The sequence below is a fragment of the Phascolarctos cinereus genome, unplaced genomic scaffold, assembly GCF_003287225.1.
Source record: "Phascolarctos cinereus isolate Bilbo 61053 unplaced genomic scaffold, phaCin_HiC Scaffold_5;HRSCAF=322, whole genome shotgun sequence".
Lineage (NCBI taxonomy): Eukaryota > Metazoa > Chordata > Mammalia > Diprotodontia > Phascolarctidae > Phascolarctos > Phascolarctos cinereus.
In genome coordinates, this window is record NW_027555958.1 from 123919909 (window position 1) to 123942197 (window position 22289).

A 22289-nucleotide genomic window follows, 5' to 3' on the forward strand; every position below is an offset into this window, starting at 1 on the left:
TTTGTATCCGCCAAGGGCGGCGACGGCTTTCTTCCTGGTAAAGGAGACAGACAGGTAACCTTGTTCCTTTGGCAAATATCCTATAGTACGCATTGACTAAAGGGCTAAAATACATCCCCTGCCCTCTAGTAGCAAAACCCATTGCTTCGTACAGAAAAAAGGGAGGGGCGGGAGGAAAAGGGTGGATGTCACTCAGTACTCGGGGCCAATGAGAGAGGTCGGGGCCACGCCTCTTTTCCTGGCTCTGCGGCAGCGCGAGCGCAGCAGGGAGGTGGCTGCTGCGAACCACCGCCCATCAGCTGCGAAATTCAGCCGGGTGCCTTCCGGGACGCTTAAGGGTGGCCGCCGGTGGAGGAGGAGGAGGAGGAAAAGGTGGAGGTCTTGGTAAGAGGACATCTGGGGCCCCTCGGCCGTCAGCGCGCCCGTGGAGCGGTGCCGATGCCTTTGCGGCCTGCCTGGCGTCTGCGGGGGTCTCTGCAGCATTCCTGCTTGTCTGGGTACTGTTGTGTCCGTTGGCCGCCGCCCTGGGTTTTGCCGCAGCCGCACAATGTGCTGCTGCGGAAAGGGCAGTCTGAGCCTGCTGGAGTCGCAGCTACCGAGACAGTGCCACTTCTCTCCGCCTCCCTTTCCCCTTCCCGGTTGCTGGGGCGGAGGAGGCCTGAACAGTTTCTAGCTGTACTGGGGCTGAGGGGCGTTTTTCCCTGACCTGACAGAAGGCCGGGTGTGTTGGGGGATGGGGGGCGCTAGTTCCGCATTCTCGGCGAGCCCAGCTGGCCCCGGGACTGCCGACTCGCCTCTCCCTCTCTGGGTGAGCCGGCGCTAACCCCAGTTGTGTTCCCAGATCTCTCCCTATGCTTCTTGTTCCTGTTGCCTCTGTATTCCCAAAGCCCTGCCACCTGAACCTGTTGCTCAGAGAGGACACTGGAGATTAAAGTCAGTGCCCATGCGGGCACCAGGAGAATATGAATATAGTCTAACACGCTTATCCCTTCCTGAGCCCTCCCAAGTCTTTTCTTGCTTAGCTCATCCGGGCATAAGCACAATGCACAAAGACAACTGCACACGTGAAGTCAGGAGATAGGGAAATAGCTCATGGTGTACTTTTCAGTGATTGAAAGTTCTACTGGAAACATTGCCACACACCCTGGTGGAGTGAGCTGATGAGATGAGCCAGAAATTCATAACTATGTCCCTAAGGGATGGAGTTGACCTCTTCCTCTTTTCAATTCGTGTTTAACAAACAAGTTTCACAGTATCCTTTCTGAACATTCAGGAACTGAAAAAGTAGAATAGTGCATTGAAATAAATGAACCATAGTTTGTATTGTCTGGAAGTCATCCATTGGGTTAAGTTCATTTGTTAACTTTGGTTCAAATGTTTAATTTTCAATTACTTAAAAAAATTGTTAATTATCAAGAGTTTTTGAAAACAAAGAAAACAGAGTCTTTCCAGGTTCTTACTAGTCAATTTTCCCCCCCTTGCATTTCTTGTAAATAGAAAAATCCATTGGCCAGGTCAGACCACATTTTTTTAACCTTTCAAGTTATTTAAAATTGAAATACAGTATCTTAAATGTATGGAGATTGACTTTGTTTGCAGTGCCTCCCATATATTCCAATTAGTCTTGTTCAGGACAATTTCCTATCTTATGCAGAGTCAAGCAAATCATTTTGCAGTTTTATGAAATACTTCTCAGTTTGGTAAAGTCCCCAGTAGCTTAGCAGGCAACCCTTCTGGGCTAGCCCATGCCACATCTATGCAAAGATTGATAAGGGTCCTGACTTAAGTCTTGTGATATGGAATGAGCGTCAGTAGCAGGTTCCTTTAAACTTGTGACTGTGCAGGATTATGCTCTGGATTCTTAGTTTCCACATCAGTTAATAAGAGACCATATTAACTCACTAACACTCAGTCCCATCTTTATTTTTTTTCTCTCCTCTGGTCATTTTACTTTTACTCCTCCTTATGACACAAACCCTATAAACTCTAGACTTTAGTTTTCTCTGAGTTCCAAATATTGGTGCACACAAATAATACAGCTGTGAATAAAGTATGAACCTAAATGTGGAATTCTAATTGATCCCCAAATTGGGTGCTTGTTGGGGTGAAAGTTGTGGAGAACATGAAAAATCCATGTGGTAATGAGATTGAAGAGGACTTGGGTGCTAGAAGAGCTCTGAAGTGAAGAAAATGGTTTAAAAAAAAAAGTTCTAGAGATAGAATCCCCAAATAGTTGATGATAGTTTCCATTCTCAGGAACAAGTTTGTCAACTACCTGTTGTTACTGAATAATAACAATAAGGGATAGATACTGAATCTGCCATTTCATTGATATAGGGAACTTCCAGATTTGGAAACTGCTTCTACCAAGGCATATCAGCACTTTCCCTGAAATTTATAGTTTTAGAGAGTTGCCCAGAACAGTGATAGATTAAATGAATTATTCTGGGAGTGTATATCAGAGGTGAGACTTGAGCACAGGTCTATCCACTGTGTCAGGCCACCACAGTAACAACCATAATAAACACTAGAAGGACCAGGCATAGTTGATGCTTTTTTAAAATGACCCTTGAAACTTGATTAGTCTTAGGTATTTCTGCATTGTACTTCATGCCTTTCTATCTTTGTTATCAGTGTTCCTTAGCATTCTAAAACTTTTTCAGATAACAAAAGAAATAGAACATGTTGTTCTATCAGAATCAAATTTATCAAATGAGAGTTTGATTCTTCAAGATAGTCTTAAATTCTGGTCCTTCTGTGTTGTTGTTGAGTCATTTCAAATCTGTTTGACTCTTCACGACCCTGTTTTTGGATTTTCTTGACAAAAATACTGGAGTGCTTTGCCATTTCCTTCTCCAGATCATTTTACAGATGAGGAGCTGAGGCAAACAGGGTTAAGTGACTTGCCCAGGATCACACAGCTAGTAAATGTCTGAGGCTGGGTTTGATTTTAATTTTTTAAAATTTATTTTATTTTAACTTTTGTAATAAAACAAGCATTTCCATAACATAGTGTGATTTAAAAAAAAGATGATTGCACATAAAACTGCAAATCTGTTATGTACAACCTAGAGGCTAGATTTGAATTCAAGATAAGTATTCCTGTTTCCCAGCCCAGTGTTCTTTCCACTTTGCCACCTGGTTTTGGTAGCCATTTTTCTGTAGTTGTTATGAATTCAGTGGCCAAAAGGGGGAAGGGGCACATAAATCCCTACCTTCATGATGGTTTTGGCTTTCCAATAAACCAACACCATTTATTATGTGTTAACTATGTGACAAGCCCTGAATTAAGTGCTGGCAAAAAAAAAAAAGTCCCAGAGTGCTATAGAGTCTAAGAAATCAATGAGATTTATTTGTTGTCATTGTTTAAGCTCCTTTAAGTGCATTTGTTTATGTTTGTAATTGAGCATCTAGTTTAGGACTTTGCCTATGCTTCAATGCTTAAAAGAGTAATAATTTTATCGGTATGAAATTCTCTCCACTGTCACTGGTCACTAGTCTTTTATGCCTTGGTAGTCTTCATGAATATCTATAATCAAACAATTCACCATTCTGCCTCCAGTAATGCTGGTGACAACCCTGAAGATTTTAAATAGTCTTTTTCTCATCCCATAGACATATAGGCTCTGCCCAAAACGTCTCATACCCAAAATGTTTCAAGATATTATACTGGCCTGGCCTGTAAGAACCTAGGGTCATCTTGATGTGGGGAGGCCTCAGAATAGGTCTCCAATGGTAAATAATAAATGATTTTGAAGTGCCCATGCAAATTTTATACCCCACCATAAACATACTTTTACCCAAACTTTAAAAGTATATATGTCAAATAATTGAGGGGTGCTATTTGGTAAAATAGCTTTTGTTTAAAAAATCTAGTTTTAATATGTCTTTAAAATGCACTTTAGAAATGTCTTAAGAAAAAAAGAGCAAAGATTGCTCTTTGGGGCATGAAACCTCTGTCAGCTTTTTAGTCTTTTCTTTGGAATTTTTATATCCTCAAGTTTATTTGGAAGAAATACTAGATTTGGAGTTAGGACCTAGGTTCAAGACTCCAGTTTTTAACTCCAAGTTAAGCCAGTCACTTAACCTTTCCAGGCTTCAACTTAGTCATCTCTAAAATGGAGAGGTGAAATCAGAGATCTTCTGAGGTCCCTAATGTAGGATTGGAAATTCTGGGGCTGGAAATTATTTCCTAAACTGATGAATTTGTTATAAGAGAAGAGATCCAGTTTCTAAATAAAATGTTTCCAAAAGTTATCTCAGAAAAAAATAACAAATATCTAAGTCTAAAGGTTTTTCTTTCTGAAATTAATGAACCTAAGGCATTTAAGGGCCAAGAAAATATGGAGGTTTTTTTCCTCCCCAGTCTTTGTATTTGCTTATCTCAAGCACATAGTTGATGTTTAATAAATGCTTTTTGAATTGAACTTTGTCTGCCAACCATGGCAGACTATGCATTTCATCATAATTTTAAGTAAACTGGCAAAATACTGATATGTATGTACTGATCATAGTCTCCTTTGTTTAGGCTAGCTCTTAAAGTAACTGTTTCACTCTATATAATATGTTTAATCATTTCTTATCACTTATTTATATTTTTCTACCCTGAAATTGTTCCAGCTTTTTGAATTCCTGATATTCGAGTTCCCAGAAATTTATGGCCTTTTATATTTTTATCATCATTTAATTATTTTTCTTTGAGCAGGTACTTGCTCTGTGCAAAACTATTGTTCCTTTTTCTTATTTATGGGCCTAGCTTCTTTTCCTTCCATCCATCACTCTTTTATTTTGAGATGATCAATTCTTTGTATTCTAAAGACAAAGAGAACGCTTCAAAGAACAGTAGCTAGGGATAGATAATATCCAACAACTTAGTTCTCTGGACAATCCCTATTCATTCCGTAACCAAAGAAAAAATTAGCAGTAACAGTAGAGCAGGAAATGAGGTGAAACTGATGGTGGATGAGTACCAAATGGCACCTGCTTGTATTTTGCTCCATTCTCTGCTATGCATCAGCTTAGTGCAATTGACCCCCAACAAAATGCCCAGTTCCTCATCCTGTTGCTTACTTAGGCAATCACCCATGACCTTGACCTCTCTAGCCAAATAAAAAATAGACCTAGTTAAACTGTCTGAGGGGAAACTTGTTCTGAAGCTTTGATACAACGAATTACTAAAGCCTCAACTGATAACATCTACTCTGTTTCTTTTGTCAACTAATTTGGTAACTTTATCTTCCCCAAGTAACAGGCTTTATCTGATAAGTTCTGGAATGTGATACTTTGGAATTCTGCTAACATGTAATTCCCTCAGGAAAGAGGCTGGAGGATGAGGTGGGGCTTTACTGACTGTGCTATTAAACATAAAAAGGGTAATTTAGTTGTTTTTTTTTAAGTTAAGAAAAAAATCAGTCCTAAGAGCTTAGAGTTCTTGAATGTCCGTACCACTTTAGGGGATAATGTGGCTTAGAATATTTGGCCAAAATTTTCCACAAAGAAAAAGTGGAAAAGTTTTAAACCTTAAAAAATGTATTTGGGAGCTAAGCAGACCAAAGAAACTACATAAATGTTCATTCTTTTTTATAAGTAGTTTATAATAGTTATCAATCCTTTTGTATATCCTACTATTCTAAAAGCCACTGGACATAACTGGTCCTATTTCTAAATTGAAGATGATAGCAGCATTGGTTTTATGGAATTCTCTATCTCCTTTCTGTCTTTGTCTATCTCTCTCCCTCTCTTCTCTTCTCCCTTTCCCTGTCCCCCTTTTCTCCTCCTTCCTCACCCCTTTCATCTTCTTTCCCTTCCTCCTTCCCCTTTCTCTCTCTCTCTCTCTCTCTCTCTCTCTCTCTCTCTCTCTCTCTCTCTCTCTCTTCCCCCTTCCTTTCTCTCCTCTCCTTTTCTTTTCTCTATCTCCCTCTTTTGCTCCCCTCCTTATCAGAAGACCTGGGTTCAAATCCTGACCCAGTAACTTATTAGGTATATGATCCTCAGCTTGTGCTTGAGTTTTCTCATCCACAAAATGTGAGTCATAATACCTCTACCACCCATTTCACAGTGTTGTTGTGAGGATCAAATGAGCTAATGCATGTAAAGTGCTTCGAAAATCATAGTGTTATATAAATATCAGCTGCTATAATTGCTTATTCATGGTCTCAGTCAATCAGAACACTGCACATCCTGGCTCCCATATGCTAAAATATCCATGCTTAAATAATTAATATAATATAGTATAATGTACATTTTCACATATATATACATATATTCATCAAGAAAAGAGCACGTTTTATTTGATTGTTCTCTTTGTTAGAACTATTTCTCACTCTAGTTCCTGTAGATTACAAAACACACACCTTTTTGCCTTTTTTTTTAACTTGCTTCACTCTTCCTGCTGATAGCTTATTAGCTTTAAAAAATATATCAGAAAGTAGTTTTAGGTAAAAATTGCTCTGACCAACCACTGCATTTTATGGAGTGTGAACTTATACAGGCATTCAATAACAGACTGTGTCATATGGTAATGTAGGTTTTTGTGCCTATTTTTAAGCAAAGAAGCAAGTGTATGAAGTTAGTTTAAATGACTGGCCTGTGAGCCTTTAAGCTATCTGTCCTTGCATTCTATGTCACACCTAGCCATAAATTTGTTCTGAATTCTATTAGTTTTATTTAGCCCATTGTTTCCTATTAGCTTCAAATAACACTTTAAAAAAAAAGGACAAGGTGTAGTAAAGATGAGGGAATCGGTACAAATCTTGAGGTCAAGAGTTTAAATTTTAGTAAATGTGTTGGTAAATCATCATAAGGTTTCTGCCCACTTTCTTTTCTCTGTCTTTCTAATTCCTACTTATGAAGGTCTGTTTTTCAAGTCCCAGCTAGAATCTCATGTCCTCTGTGAAGCTTCCACGTGTGGCACTCCCCCAGAAACATCCAGTTTTTTTTATATTCTTCACCACGTCATTAACATTCAGTTAAGTCCTCTCTTTTGTTTTCTATTTGGTTCGTGTCTTATCTCCTCAACTGAAAAGTAGAATCTTTGAAGTCAGCAACCTTGTGCATATGTCTGTGCAAAAAAGAGCTGTTGGTTGAAGGGAGCTGAGGAAAGAGCTTAATGGAGTTTAGTTATGATGTGATAATGCCTAGATGGTCCTGTCAGCTTGTAAATTAAGAGAAATGCTATGGTGTATAGGAGATTCTATAAGATATGGGTTTAAAAAATGAATTCATAGGAAAGAGGGACATATAATTTCAAGTTTACAAGCCTAGAATATTGGCAAGTCTATGGTATTAGTAGCATGTATGTTAGAAGTAGGAGAGAAGAGATTGTGAAAAGATACTGATTATGGATGGATAAGGATACAGAAAAAAGTCAGGAGAAGAAAAGAGCTTACATCTAGACTACTGTAGAAATGACTGGGGGGGGATGGGCTTAGGGAAATGACTTGTCACTGTTTTAATAAGAAGTGAAATAGCAAAATTCTTCTGACTGAACCTCAGTGGGGAGGGAAAGGGAAGGGAATAAGCATTTAACAAGGTCCTACTATGTGCCAGACACAGTGCTAAGTGCTTTAGAAAAATTATTTCATTGTATCCTTACAACAACCCTTTGGGTTTTGTGTTATCATTATCCTCATTTTATAGTTGAAGTCACTGAGGCAGAGAGAGGTTAAATTACTTCCAGAGTCATATAGCTAAGAAGTGGCTGAGGCTGGATTTGAACTCAGGTCTTCCTGACTCCAGGCCCAGTGTACCACTCAGCTGCCTCTAAGTGGTTCTGGTTCAATTAGAAATAGATCAGGGATACTGGATACCTTTTGAATGTACAGTAGACATAATTAAGCCTGCTAAGTTGTCACCTTAAATCTCAAAGGTAGTTCCCACACCAGTTTCATTGGGGAGGCAGAAAAATAGCCCCTGTGATGATGTAGACATCTTGGTACATATTATAACAAAAATTCTACACACCTCAGAACTTTGACATGGACTGACACTAGCCTAGTTCCATGGGGGTCAAAGAATATTTAGATTTTCCTTGGAGATGTAGTGGGGTGAGCACATTTGACCCACTCAGATGCTTTACAAATGATCAGTTTTGAGCTGTTTATATTATGCCTCAGATTTTGTTATTTATTAGATGGCTAGTAGTTTTGTCTTTAGAGAACTACAATTATGCTACCAGGAACTAAAGGCATTCTGGCTAGAGACTTTCTTTGCAAATAGCTCTGGACCAGGGTGCATGGAACTTGCTGTCAGCTCTTTTGTTTGATTCATATCTAAAGTCTTTGAACATTTTGTTAACAATTTTGTCTCTGTTGCTTCTTATTTTTGAATTTTGATATCTGGGAAAAAAATGAATTTCTATCATGACTCTTTGTAAAATATTAGTTTCAATGACCTCTTCTTAGGCAAATTTAATGTTCTCTTTTCTAGTCAGAATTTCCAGCATCTCTATTCTTTGTAAAAACTTAAGACAAACCTCCCTTCCTGACGTTCTTTTTAGGCTTGATTTTGGGGACACTATATCTACTGATGTTTCTCCTACTTGTGTATCCCTATGGGCTTCTTTTCTCCCCAGAGTTCATCTGGAAGTGTCTCCTAAGATGAAAACCTTATCCCTGTTTTCAAATTCTTCTACATATTATTTACATTCATCCAACGTGATTTCAATTAACCACCTATGTATAAATGACATTTGTATTTATCTTTCCAGGCCTTATTTTTTTTTTACTCTTTCTGTTCTTCACTTCTCATTATCTACAGTCACCCTTTTATTTTATATTTGAATCATGCATTTATCAAATTAGAGTTTATCATTTTTCTTACAACATTTTTATCATCATTTATGACACCAGTTTTTACAATGTCTTTTGTATTGTTATTATCTCAAAGAATTCTTCATAGAAACAGCATAAGAAGGAGGGAAAAACATATTTTTTTTATTATATGCCATTGGTGTTGATCTTTTAAATCTTTCTTGAAACTTGGAACTCTCAAAGCTACTGCTCCAGCCTAGACATTTCACCCTAATCCCATTTTACCAGCTGCTTCCAAGGCATTTCCATGAGCAACCTGCTGTAACATCAGACTCAGACTGTCAGAAATTATTAATTATCTTCTTCTAAAACTAGAATTCCCCCTTTAGCAGTCTGCCTATTCCTATAAATGGCAAAGCTGGGCTCCTCATCCCCAGTCTTGAAACTTTAAATTCATCTTTAACTCATCCCTTTCGTTCCCTGGAGATAGCCACCACATCCTGTCTTAATGGTCCCATATTTGCCTTCACTATTGTCTATACCCTTGTCCCAACGCTTCATATCTTAATGCAGATTCAGTAAATTTAGGCATACTAAGGTGGATTACAAGGGAACATCAGGCACCAGACTAGAGTGACTGAGAAGGCATTGCATTCTATCCATAAAAGCAGTCTGGATTGATTGAGGGAATAGTGTGGCAAATGAGGAACATCTCACATTTTATGGCTTTTTGTGTGCTTATTGGTGATCACATTTAGTTAGGCTGGTGTTGTATGAATTTCCTGATGTTAACCAGCAATCCTTTGTCTTAGATACCCTTCCCTTGCAAATATAAGGAATCACTAACCTTATATATGAAAAAGCCTTTGTCTTTAAACACAGCTAAGTGGGGCTGAAGTTTTAAGTCTTTTGCTTAAGGTCAGGTGTATGTTTAATTTGATGCTTTTCTTTAGAGTTCAATGTCCTTTATTCTTCTTTGACATTTTTTTTTTTTTGCACTTGGGCATGGCTGTATAGTTCAGGCTGTTAACCATTCACCATTTCTGTATCCTTACCCTATAAGCTAATTTGAGGGTATCAGTTTCACTTTTCTGGTTGATGCTTTTAAACTGTCAACTTTTAAATGAATTATTCTTATATATAATCATGCAGTTTTATTTTGCTTTCATTCTAGGTGATCATTTAGAGAAAACTTCTCATCTTTGTCCTCCTGTCTGATGAGATTGGTCAATGAACAGATCAGCTATGTCTTACACTCCAGGAATTGGTGGCGACCCAGCTCAATTGGCTCAGCGCATCTCTTCTAATATCCAGAAGATCACACAATGTTGTAAGTTAGAATTTGGAATATTTTTTGGAATGTACTTAAAACATTTATTATTAACTTAAATGAGCACTTCCACATATACAGCAGAACACAAAAAGAGGATTCTCTATGAAACCATGAATCTCCATTTCATATCATTCACAATATAATACATTCTATACATTACTTTTGAAATAGTTCTGCTTGTCTGTGTTTCCTTCTAAATTTCTTTCTGCTCTATATATTTAAATGTTTAATGGCTTTTTTTTGAATCACTATTGTTAACTCCCCTGACCTTTTAAATCCCTTCTCCTCAATACCCTGATCCAATGCAAAACCAAGAGAAAGAAAGAAAAAAAAATTGTAACAAATGATTATAGTTGAGCAAAATTGATATATGTATATGGCCATGACCAAAAAATGTATGTCTTTTTCTGTACTATGTCAAGAGACAGATAACATGTTCTATCATGTGTCTTCTGGAAACATGGTTATGGCATTGATAAAAGTTAACATTGATAAAAGTTAAAAGTTGTTTTCCCTTATAGTATTGCTTTCTGCATATAAATTGTTCTGTTTATTTTATTTTGCATCAGTTCCTACCACCTAGGATCCTTTGAAATTTTCTCATTTCATTTTTTATGGTTCAGTAGTAATATTTCAAGCTGCATTTTTAAAATGTGTGTTTTGTTTTCAATTCATAACAACATAGAAAAAGATTCAGAGGAGGATAAAAATAATAGAGAAGATGGTGTAGTGTAGCATGTGAGAAAATAAGAACGTATCCGTGACTCAGGCTAAAAAAATAAAATCTGAGGAAGGGACAAAAATGTATAGATGTCAATTGTAAAAGGTCTAGATAGAATGAATATGGAATATATTCAATATCAGAATTTCCTAATTATGAAGTTCCCCTCAAAAGAAGTAAGTTTGGCGACAAATGTAATGAAATATTCCTTTAAGGTGTAGTATGCATTTGAAATGTGTTATACTGAGAATTATGTGAGTTTGTGAGTTATACTATACAAGTTATATGAGTTATACTAAGATTATGTGGTGAGTTTGAAAGAACATTTTGATGAATTCATGAATCATAGATATGTAAGATTATTAGAAGGAAGTAGGTATATAATTATGTCTATTCATAACACTTGATGATAATGTAATGCAAGGTTCCCTCTAAACTATTCCTTGACAACACTGCCAGAAAATAATAACAATAATAATATTGATGATTGTGATGAAAATAGCTAACATATAGCACTTACTATGTGCCTGGCACTTTGCTTCATGCTTTTTAATTACAATCTCATTTGATCCTTATAACAGTCCTGGGACATAGGTGCTGTTATTATCACCATTTTATACATAAGAAAAATGAAGCAAATAGAGTTTAAGTGACTTGTCCAGGGTTACACAGCTAGTAAGTCAGAGGCCAGATTTTATGTCATGTTCCTGATGTTAGAGGGATCCAACAGAACATCTTGATATTCTTAAGAATAGTTTTTATGTATATGTATACGTATATATGGAAAACATAAACATGGCAGACTTAAACTTGTACCAATTTGGGAATTGAAGGAATTGACATTTAAGTCTTTATTTTCAAGTTAATGTTATCTTCATCTCTTATAGACCAGATTATCAATAAAATCCAGCAACCATTAAGAGCTTACTACTGTATACTGGGAATATAACATAGTCCCTGACTATATGGAGCTTATACCCTATTAGGGTAGATATGATACATATAGCTACAATGTAGGATGAATACATAATGGAGGTACAAACTTGGTACCATGTGAGGTAAGGTCCAGCAGGCCTCAGAAGAACAAATCAACAGAGAAACAACAGACAAAAAAAAAAGAACATTAATGACAGAAGCATTCAGGGGAAGTTTTCCTGGAGGAGATGGCATTTGAATTGGACTTTAAAAGATGCACAAGGGGCAACTAGGTGGAGCAGTGGATAGAGCAATAGCCCTGGAATCAGGAGGACCCGAGTCCAAATTCAGCTTTAGACACATAACACTTACTAGCTATGTGACCCTGGGCAAGTCACTTCACACCATTGCCTACCCAAAAAAACCCCAAAACAAAAACAAAAGATGGGCAAAAAGTCAAGAGGTGCAGTGGAGAAAGGAAGGGCGTTGCAAGCATAGAGAATAATAAAAATAGAGCCATAAAGATAGGAAAGCTTGGGATGCATACAAGGTATAAGGAGTACTCCTATTTGTCTGGAAGTACTGTGAAAGAAGATTGGAAAGATAAGGTGGTATCTGACTGTCAATAACCTTAAACTTCAAGTTTATGAAGTATGAAAGTGAACATGTAGGGAGCAAGGAGTCAAGGAAAGGTTGTGAGCAGAGGAGTAATGCATTCGTGTCTGTTCATAAGAAAGATTAACTAGTACGAAGGATTGTTGGAAAGGAAAAGAGAGTGTATAAACAATGGCCAGTTAGAAAGATACAGTTATCCCCTTCCACATCATGACTTTGTCCATCGTAGTTTTGATATGTCAAGGGTTGGTGTAAGAATGAAATGGGAATTTTTTGGAGAGTTTTGCAGAAACTGCAAATGACACACAAAGGCCAGCAGATGACACAGAAAATGTTTAGAAACTCAAAAATGCATAAAATATGCATATAGGATTATATAATATCAACCCGAATTTTGAAATAAGGTACTGTAAACACCCCATAAAAGAAAAAGAAAAAAAATCAGACTTCTCTGGTGTGAAGGGAGGGCCAAAAATTGTTACATGCTTTTCGAGATTGAGGGAGTGCCATTCCCCTCGCCCCTCCCCCCCACCCCTGCCATGATGTGGAAGGGATAACTATATTGTAATATTCCTGACAGGAATATTGCAGTCCATGAAAAGGGACTATACTAGGGTGATGATAATGAAATAAGAGTGGAAGAGAAAGGTATAAAGGATATTGAATAAGGAAAATAAACTTAGTAGCAAATGAGATATGACAAGTGAGAAAGAAGATTTCAAGCAAGAGGTCAATAGGGAATTGCCATTCACACAATTAATGAAATGATTATGTTTAAGAAGGGATAGTCGGGGGGAGGTGGGGTGCAAGGAGGTGAAGAAATAGGTTCTGTGTTTCTTTGAGGTTTGAAGGTGTAGTGAAATATCCAGTAGGCAGGATGTCCTGTTAGCAGTTGGAGATTTAAGTTTGGTGCTTGAATAGAGAGTGCAATAGCTCAGGAATTATTTTTTAGGAGGTGATAAATAAAGATGTTGGTGTAAAGAAGTTTGCCAAGGGAGACAATGGGGAGACCAGAGGGACAGAGGGAGTCACTGAATATTAAATTTGAGGACCTCCAATATCATCTAGTTCAATAAATCATAGGTATTTATTAAGCACCTACTATGTGCCAGGCACTGTGCTAAGTGCTGGGAATACAAAGAAATGTTTGAAAAAAAACAATCTTTGCTTTCAGTGAGATCATAGTCTAGCAGGAGAGATAATTTGGGGGAGAGGGGACTATGTACAAAGATATATACGTGATAAATTGGAGATAATCACAGAGGGAAGGCAAGTGGGTAATAAGCATTTAGTAAATGCTTACTATATGCTAGGCACTATGCTAAGCATTCCAGCACACTAGCATTAGCAGGGATTAGGGAAAGCTTGTAAGAGGGAGAGTTCTAGCTAGGACTTGAGTTGTAAGGGACTCCAGGGACCAGCTGATCCAACTCGTACATGAAAGGAATCCCACCAAGGCTAAGAACCCTGGCAAGCATGTGTCTGATAGGGTTAGGAAAAGGAGTAAACAAAAGAGACAATGAAATAACAGTTAAAAAGATAGGAGAACTAGATGTAGTGATATCTTCTGAAGCCAAAGGAAGAGAAAATATCCAGAGGGATGGGATATTCAGCAGTGCTCAATGATAGAGAAATCAGTATGGATGAATACTGAAAAGAAGTCCTCGTCTTTGGCAATAATTAGGTAGTAACTGAGATTAAGTGATTAAGGGAATAGTGTGGAATGAAGGTTTTGTGTGCAGACAACTTCTAAGAAGTTCAGATGTGTATGGAAAATGGAGAACCAACAGAAGATGAGATGATAATTAAAAAAAACTTTAAATATCTACTATGTGCCAGGCACTCAAGTTCTGAGGATTCAAAAAGAGGCAAAAGACAGTCCTTCTCTCAAGGAGCTTACAATCTAATGGGGGAGACAGCATACAAACAAATATATACAAAGCAAGCTATATACAGGATAAATAGGAAACAAAGGGGAAGCACTGGAATTAAGAGGGGTTAGGGAAGGCTTCTTGTAGAGGATGAAATTTTAGTTGGAACTTAAAGGAAGTCAGAGAGGTCAAAAGTTGGAACAGAGAAAGGAGAGCATTCTAGATGAGGGGGAGAGCCAGAGAAAAAACCCAGAACCAAGAGATGGAGTGTCTTGTTCATACTTGATGGAATAGAGAGATGTGTGACAGTCGAAGGAAGGTATTTCAAGGTTGAGGATACCTGAATGTATTTGTATGTCATAGTAAAGAGTGAATGGAATGAAATGGAATAAAATGAAAATGAGAGAGAAGGAGTGATTTTTGGAGGAAATTCCTGGAGGAGGTGGGAGGAGATTGTAATGATCATTCATTTTTAATGATATGATAATCATTCATATTTAAGTATTACACAGCTCTTAGCACAGGTTAAGGCTAAGGTCAAGGTTAAGGCCTAACTTAGTGATAAGTAGAGACTGGAAGAAATGAAGAGAATGAGTAGTAGAGAAATTTTAAGGAGTGGTACAAGGGGATTGAGTTAACTTTTCTGATGGCCACATTCATTTTATTGAAATAAGAGGTTAGGACATCAGCTTTGAATTTTAGAGTAAGGTATGGTTGGGGGGAGGGGACAGCTAGGTGGCTCAGTGGACAGAGCACTGCGTCTGGAGTCAGGAGGACCTAAGTTTAAATCTGCCTCAGACACTCACTAGCTGTGTGACCCTGGGCAAGTCACTTCATGCTGTTTACCTCAGTTTCCTCATCTATAAAATGAGCTAGAGAAGGAAATGACCAATCACTCCAGTATCTTTGCCAAGAAAACCCCAAATGGGGTCATGAATCAGACATGACTGCAAAATACTGAACAACAACATAGTTGGAGGCATCGACAGACAAGCTCTTGAGCCATCTCAATGGACAGTCATTCAGATAGGAACTGAACAAGAGTAAAATAGTTTCTGCTAGTAAAGTTTGGGGATTTAAGTGATATCTTAATTCCTAGAAATGGAAATAGCACAACTGAGTTCTCTGGACTACTCATTAAAGACTACTCTAGTAGGCAGAGTTAATATACTTCCTGATTATCTGTTTCACATGTAGGTTTCATATTACCAAAGAATGATTTCTAGAGATGATGACCTCTGACCTGATCAACAGTATTAGCTATTGCCATGCTTCTGTGATTTAGATGAGATAACAGATGTGTTGAATGAAGCAATTAGTACTTTTGGTCGCTGCACAGATATAAACATAGGCTGCCTAGGATAAGTAGGAAGAGACTTGGTCCTGATCAATGTTCTGTATTATTCCAGGAGAACCAACCTCCAAGCTGGCCTGTCTTAATCGTGTCCTGACTACTCTTCGTCCCTCTGGTTACTTTCTTTCCAATCCATCCTCCACAAAGCTGCTAAAATAATCTTACTAAGGACAAATTTGTCAATATTATTCTGTCATAAAACCTTCCATGGTATTACCTATGGGATTAAATGCACCTTCTAGTCCTGAAACATAAGGCTTTCCAAAATCTTACTACCTCTTAACCTTCCCAGACGTTTTTCCATATCATACCCTTCCCAAACTTTCTTCTAAATGAAGGGAACTGTTGTTCTCTGAACTTGATACTCTCATTTCCTGCTTTTATGCATTTACACAAGCCATCCGTGATGTCTGCAGTGCCCTCTTTCATCTCTCCCTACCAGAATCCTTATCTTCCTTCCAAGTCTAGCTGCCATAACTCTGAAGCCTTTGTTAATCTCCTCAGTTAGTTGTTCTCTTTCTCCTTCAATTTTCCTTGTACTATACTTACTTGTGTAAATATTATATTTCTTCAGCAGAATATAAGCTTGTTAAGCATGGGAACCTTTTCTTTTTCTGATTTTGTTATACTTAGGACCCAACCCAGTGCCTTAAATGGAGGAGGCATTGATAAATATTTGTGTACCTGAATTCACAGTATATGTCCTAGCCCTAATTTCATCCCATCTTTCCACACTTCAGTCTAGTACAGTAGATGATAGTAGAGAAGTATCTTTTTTATACTTTCCATTCTATTCATTAGCAGTAGAAATAACTGCTTTGGTTATTTTGATATTTGCTTATTTTGATATTGAGGTAGGAGATAGTGTTTATTATTTAGCTGTAATATATTGAAATTTAGTGGTGAGGTCCAAATCATGTGGAGAAAAAAAAAAAGGGAAGCCAGTTGGCATTCCAAAGGGTAGCATTTCTTTATTGGGAGGAAGAATTCCCAATTAAGGAATTGCCAGAGAGAAGACATCCACAGAGAAAATGTGTGTTCTTCTAGAAAGTATGAGATGAGAAGAGATTATTAAAGGAAGGATTTGGGTATATGAAATATGTTGGAATTGAAGCTTGTGTATGGGGCAGGTCCTAGAAAGGAGCATATTTGGGGTTTTCTCACTAAATAATGGTTCATAAGGGAGAAAGTTAATTGGGTGGTAACTGTGTTTCTAGGAAAGTATTTGCCATAGCACTTATTGGTGTAATCACTATATAAGAGGCTTATGACTTCAAATGTGATAAAGACCTAGAATTTGAAGAAAGAAAAATGTTGGACTACTGAAATTGAAACTAATTGGAATCAGCATAAAAAAATGGGTGAAATGCTATAGGAACAACCCCACCGTAAGGGACTGGTTTGTGAATATATAGTTAGTGATACGATTATGGTGAATTCCAAATCTCATAACTTTAAGATAACATGTGAACTGCCTGCTATGATGGTACAAGCCCATAATATTTTTTATTTCTGCTCTTTGGGAGGCAGAAGCTGGTGGGTTGCTTGAGCTCAGTAATTCAGAGCTTCAGTGGGCCAAAGACAATCCAGCATCCATGCTAAATCAAGCACCAGTATGGTGAGCCTCTGGCAGTGGAGGCAGCAGGACTGCCTGAGGAGACAAGAACTTGCCACACTAAGAAACTGAACAAGTCAAAACCTGCATTCCTGTCATCTCATAGGAGACCCAGTCTCAAAAAACAAATCGGCAAAAGATAAGATGTAATCTCATTAATTCTAACCTTAGTCTTGGCTAAGATCATACTACTGATGATCTGCAAAAAGTCTAGAATAAAAGTAATGCCAGATTATAAGGACTGGTCTGCAGTGGAAAAGGAATGAGAAATGGGTGGATTTTCTTCCACTGAATTATTTTATAGATTCTGTGTACTGTATGGTTTAGCACCTATTTCTCGGTCTACTACTTCCTTCTTATGTTACCTAGGATAAGTGACCTGATCTTTTGAGGGCCTTGATTTTCTCATATATAAAATGAGGGATTGTGATTCAATGATTCCTAGGTCCTGCCAACTCTAAATCCTGTAATTCAGTGGTAAGAGTGCTCTAATTCTAATGAATAGGCCTGATAATCCAATCAATCCACCTATTAAGTACCTACTAAAGACAAGAGTGGAAATAGCCCTTCCCCTTAAGGAGCTGACACATCTACATACCTAGAATTTTCAGTCCTTTTTCAATGGTGTCCTGTTCTCTGTGATTCCCTTTCGGGGTTTTCTTGGCAGAGATACTAGAGTTGTTTGCCATTTCCTTCCCTAGCTCATTTTCACAGAGGAGGAAACAGATGAGACAAACAGGGTTAAGTGACTTGCCCAGGGTCATACAGCTAGTAAGTTTCTGTGGCCAGATTTGATTCCAGGACAGGCATTCTATCCCTTAGAGTTACAGCTGCCCTTACCTAGAATTACTGGAGAGCAATTCAGTAGGTTATCTATCTCAATGAAAATATCTCTTTATAACATCCAGATCAGTTGGTTCTAATTCTGTATTCCTCAAAACAATCTTCTATTCTATACTTTTCTTCTCCTGAGTAGACCTGTCCTAATGACTGGTATACAGATATAGTCTTTCAGCCTCAGTTTTCTCATTTGTAAAATGAGTATGAGAATAAGAGTACCTGCCTTATAGAGTTTTTATGAGAAGCAAATGAACATGGAAAATGTCATGCCATCCTCAAATTGTTAAACAAATGGTAATTGTTATTATTATCATCTCCCATTGTAAATTGGCATTCTAGGTAACAAATCTATCTTTTATGAGTTTGGTTAGCATCATTTAGTCTGCACCCCCCCACGCTCTCTACCCCCACCCCAAGCCTCACTGACTAGTGAAGTGGAAAAAATCAAGTTTGTGAACCAGTGAAGATGAACAGTTTCAGAATCGTCTTTAAGCCACCAAAGCCCAGATATTCTGTGAGATCTAACCTGAGCCACGAGAGAGTTTTTCTCGATCACTTGACACCTCTCAATTACGACATGTACCAGAGCTGAGTTTGTGAAGGAGGCTTATATAATTCATTCAGTTATCATTTATTGAAGTGATTTCTGTGTGCCAAAGACCGTGCTGTTTGCTGGAGTAGTCTAACATGTGGCGTAAATTTAGTGCAGAAACCTCGTGGAAATGAAAGACAGAAGTGTGAACTTTCACTTCACTTTCTGGGGAAAAAAATTCCCAATAGCACTTTCTGTGCTTGACTACTGCATACCTCAGAACTTTTGAAGTGCCTCCTTCACAAGCTAAATCTGTATCTTCTGAGCCCTTGTGAATTAACAGTCTTATGAAAGAAAGTTGAAGAGAAAATGGCATTTGGATGTTATTTATCCTTATAATGAACTCTTGGTAGGAATTGTGAATCAAAGAATTTGAGTGGGAAAAGATTTCTAAAGCCATCTAATCCATCCTGGACTGATCAAAAATCCTTTCCACAATATCCCCAAATGGTCATCCAGCCTCTGTTTGTAGACATGGAATGGAGGGGAACCAACCCTCCCAAGGGGGCTCAAGTGGAGGGGAACCCACCCCCTCCTGAGGGGGCTCATTCCAATGAATTGTTATTAAGGTTTTCCTTGAGCCAAACCTGCCTACCATATGGGACAAAAAAAACCTCTTAATCTTTTAAGTATCATATAGAACTTTGATGAACTCCAACTAGTTAGTCATTTTAAATATTATAGTTAGACCTATTAACTTGTAATACTGTTTTTAGTAGGCATATGACAACTGATATAGTTCTTTTAAAGTTTCTGTCCACTTAGGTATATATAGAAGTAGATAGTATAGTCAGGCTGTGTGGAGATAAGTCAGCAGAGCTTCTATCAAAGAATATTAGATATTTGGGTTTCTTGTACACTGAAGCCTTAAGAAATAGCATGTATAATACTTGTTTTATACAAAGCACAAGGCAGATAATACTTTCTCTGTTTCCCTCCCTTCTTTCCTTCCTTCTTCCTTCCCTCCCTCCCTTTTTCTTCCTTTGTTCCTTCTCTTCTTCTCCTAAATTGAGGTGGGTGCTGAGAGAAAAAAAAAACAGCAAAACAAAGAATTCTTGTGAACTGAACAAAATGATACAGGTTGTATGCATGACAGTTCCAATGTGTATAATACTGGAGATCATCCCTTGTGAAACTTAATGATGTTCTACTGCTTCACATAGTGAAGCCATTAAGGTATTGCTGTAGAGTGCAATGCTTTAAAAAAAAGAAAAAAATAAACACCACTTTAGGTCGAGTGATAAAACATATCTCCCAGCCTTCCTTTTTCACTTCTGCTTTGTAGTCATAGTGTTGGCTTCAACTATTTTTAGTGTTTTCAAAACAATTTTTGGCTGGTCATCTTAAGAAGGCTTAAAGTTAATAATAAGTCTCTACATTTCTAAATGGTGTTTGAGTATATGTTTTACCTTTCACATTTTTTTCTCGTGGATTGCAATCTTCTAACAAATAGAAATGTTCTTGCAACATGAGGATGGTGACTAGGCCCACTTAGCATTAAAATACTAGTCAGTATTTCTATATATATTGTTTAGTCAATATTAAAATATGTATTTCATCCTTACGAATCTGAGATATAAGATTAACACACAGAGGGATTATAACCTGTAGCTATTGCCTCCATAAAACTACAGAGCAAGTTCAGAAACCAATCAGGCTGCTTTAAAAGTGTGATTGTTTTTTTCTTTCTCTCTCTCTCTCTCTCTCTCTCTCTCCTTTCTTCATTTCTTCCTTCTTTCCTTCCTTCTTTCCTTTCTTTCAGTATTTCTTTCTCAATATAAATGAAAAACTCCTATTTGAAGAGGGAACATGTCTTTTACTCTATGTTTGAACAAAAAGAAGCTCAGGTCACCAGATTCTCATAATATTCAAAACAAAACAAAGAAACAAAAAACACCACAAGTGAACCCATTCTCCTTCCCTCCTCAAAGGTGGAGTTGTTTGCTCTTTGGGTAGGTCAGTAGTAAAAAGTGGAAGAGAGGTTGTTAGGTAAAGCATTTTGAAAAAGTATACTACTTTCTTCCAAATGTTACTTCTGAAAATACTAGTTGGATTTTTAAGTCTCTTTGGGGAGGGAGCAGTAATTAAACAGCTTCATTGGCTCAATGAGTAGGATTTTCTTTATGACTAATAACAGATGCTGGTTTAGATCAGTGATAGGCATGAAAACAAATTTCTTAACCTAGGCAATGTAAACCACTCCCTCTTCTGAAATTTCCCCTTCAATTATGGTTCCAACATAGCTTTATAGGAAGGATGAACTACTTGGGCTGTGGGGGCCATCTCTAGTTGTTCTGATCTTTATCTTGCCACTGGACCCAGATGGCTCCGGAGGAGAAAATGAGGCTGATGTCAGGGTCCTCTTTAAGAAAAAAGGACACACGACAGCAACAGCTACCCACGAGGGTGCAGAATCTTTCATTCATGGGATCAAAGAAGATCATAAATGTAGAGCTTGAAAGAACCTTAGAGTCCATTCGATCATAGCGCCTCATTTCATAGATGAGGAAACTGGGGCCCCCGGGAGGTAAATTGATTTTTCCAACATCCCACAAGTAATCAAAAGCCAGAGTTAAACCTGGGTCCTCGGAGGAACTTTGTTATTTTAATAGTTGTTAAAAATCATTTAAACCTTGATGCTGAAAAAACCTTGGGTTCTTCATTTTTTTAAATGAAGGGGTTGAGCTAAATAATTTCTAAGCCTTCCAGCTCGGAGATTCTATGATTCAATTCAACAAACATTTATTGTCTGCTACCTTCGTTCAAGGCACTGTACTGGGACTAGAGAGATGAAAACAAAATAGTCTTTGTCTTCAAGGAGCATGCATTCTACTGGCAGGAAGAGAGAATGCAACATACACAAATTAACCAATTTGTGGTAACTTGAGGAGGGAGAAAGCATTCAGAAATCTATCCTGTTGATGAAGAGTATTAACTGTCATAAATTATTAAATTTTCAGAGAAGAGAGTTTTACCTTAGATATTTTATAATTTCTCTGAAAACTGAATATATATATATATATATGTATATATATATTTACATACATATATGTGTATATTTTTATATTTACTGAGATCGTATGTCTCAGTATACAACATATGGGTGCATATTGTTTTACAGAATAGACTTATTCTTTTAAAATTTAATTTTTTTAATTAACAAAAAAATCTATTTTCTCTTCCTTCTACCTTTCCCTTTCCCATTGTGGGGGTGGGGAGGAGAAGAAAAGACAACCTTGTAACACATGTAGTCAGCAAAACTAAACCTCATTAAGGAAATCCAAAAATATTGTCTCAGTTTGTATCCTGAGTTCACCACCTCTTTGTCAGAAGACAAACTAAACCTGTTCTTGAGAAGGGGTGAAATATAAATACTCACATGTTTGAGTTGAATCATATCTTAACTATATTGGCAGATATATTATTTAGAAGAACTGCATTTAATTCTTTCATTTTTTTTTTTACTTTGACAGATAAACTATGGGGTAAATATTCTCACTGTTTTGCAGCTCTTGAACTCTTTTCACCCTTGCCATGATCTAAATTCCCTGTCCTCTTTACCTGGTGCCTGGACTCTAGCAAGCACTTTCCAATTGGTTTTCTTGTCCCCATTTCCTTCCTTCTTTAATTCATCCTCCACGTAACTGCCAAAATGATATCCCCAATTTTATACTCCTAAAGCA

General features: G+C 37.5%; 1 protein-coding gene across 1 annotated transcript in view; it reads left to right on the forward strand.

Moving 5' to 3' along the window:
- The first annotated feature begins 256 nt into the window (after positions 1 to 256).
- STX7 (syntaxin 7) overlaps positions 257 to 22289 on the forward strand; it is a 60045-nt gene continuing 38012 nt past the window's right edge. The window contains exons 1-2 of the mRNA XM_020987077.2: positions 257 to 384; positions 9925 to 10080. Coding sequence (XP_020842736.1) covers positions 9981 to 10080 — 100 coding nt within the window. The 5' untranslated portion in view covers positions 257 to 384; positions 9925 to 9980. The remainder of the gene's footprint in view (positions 385 to 9924; positions 10081 to 22289) is intronic.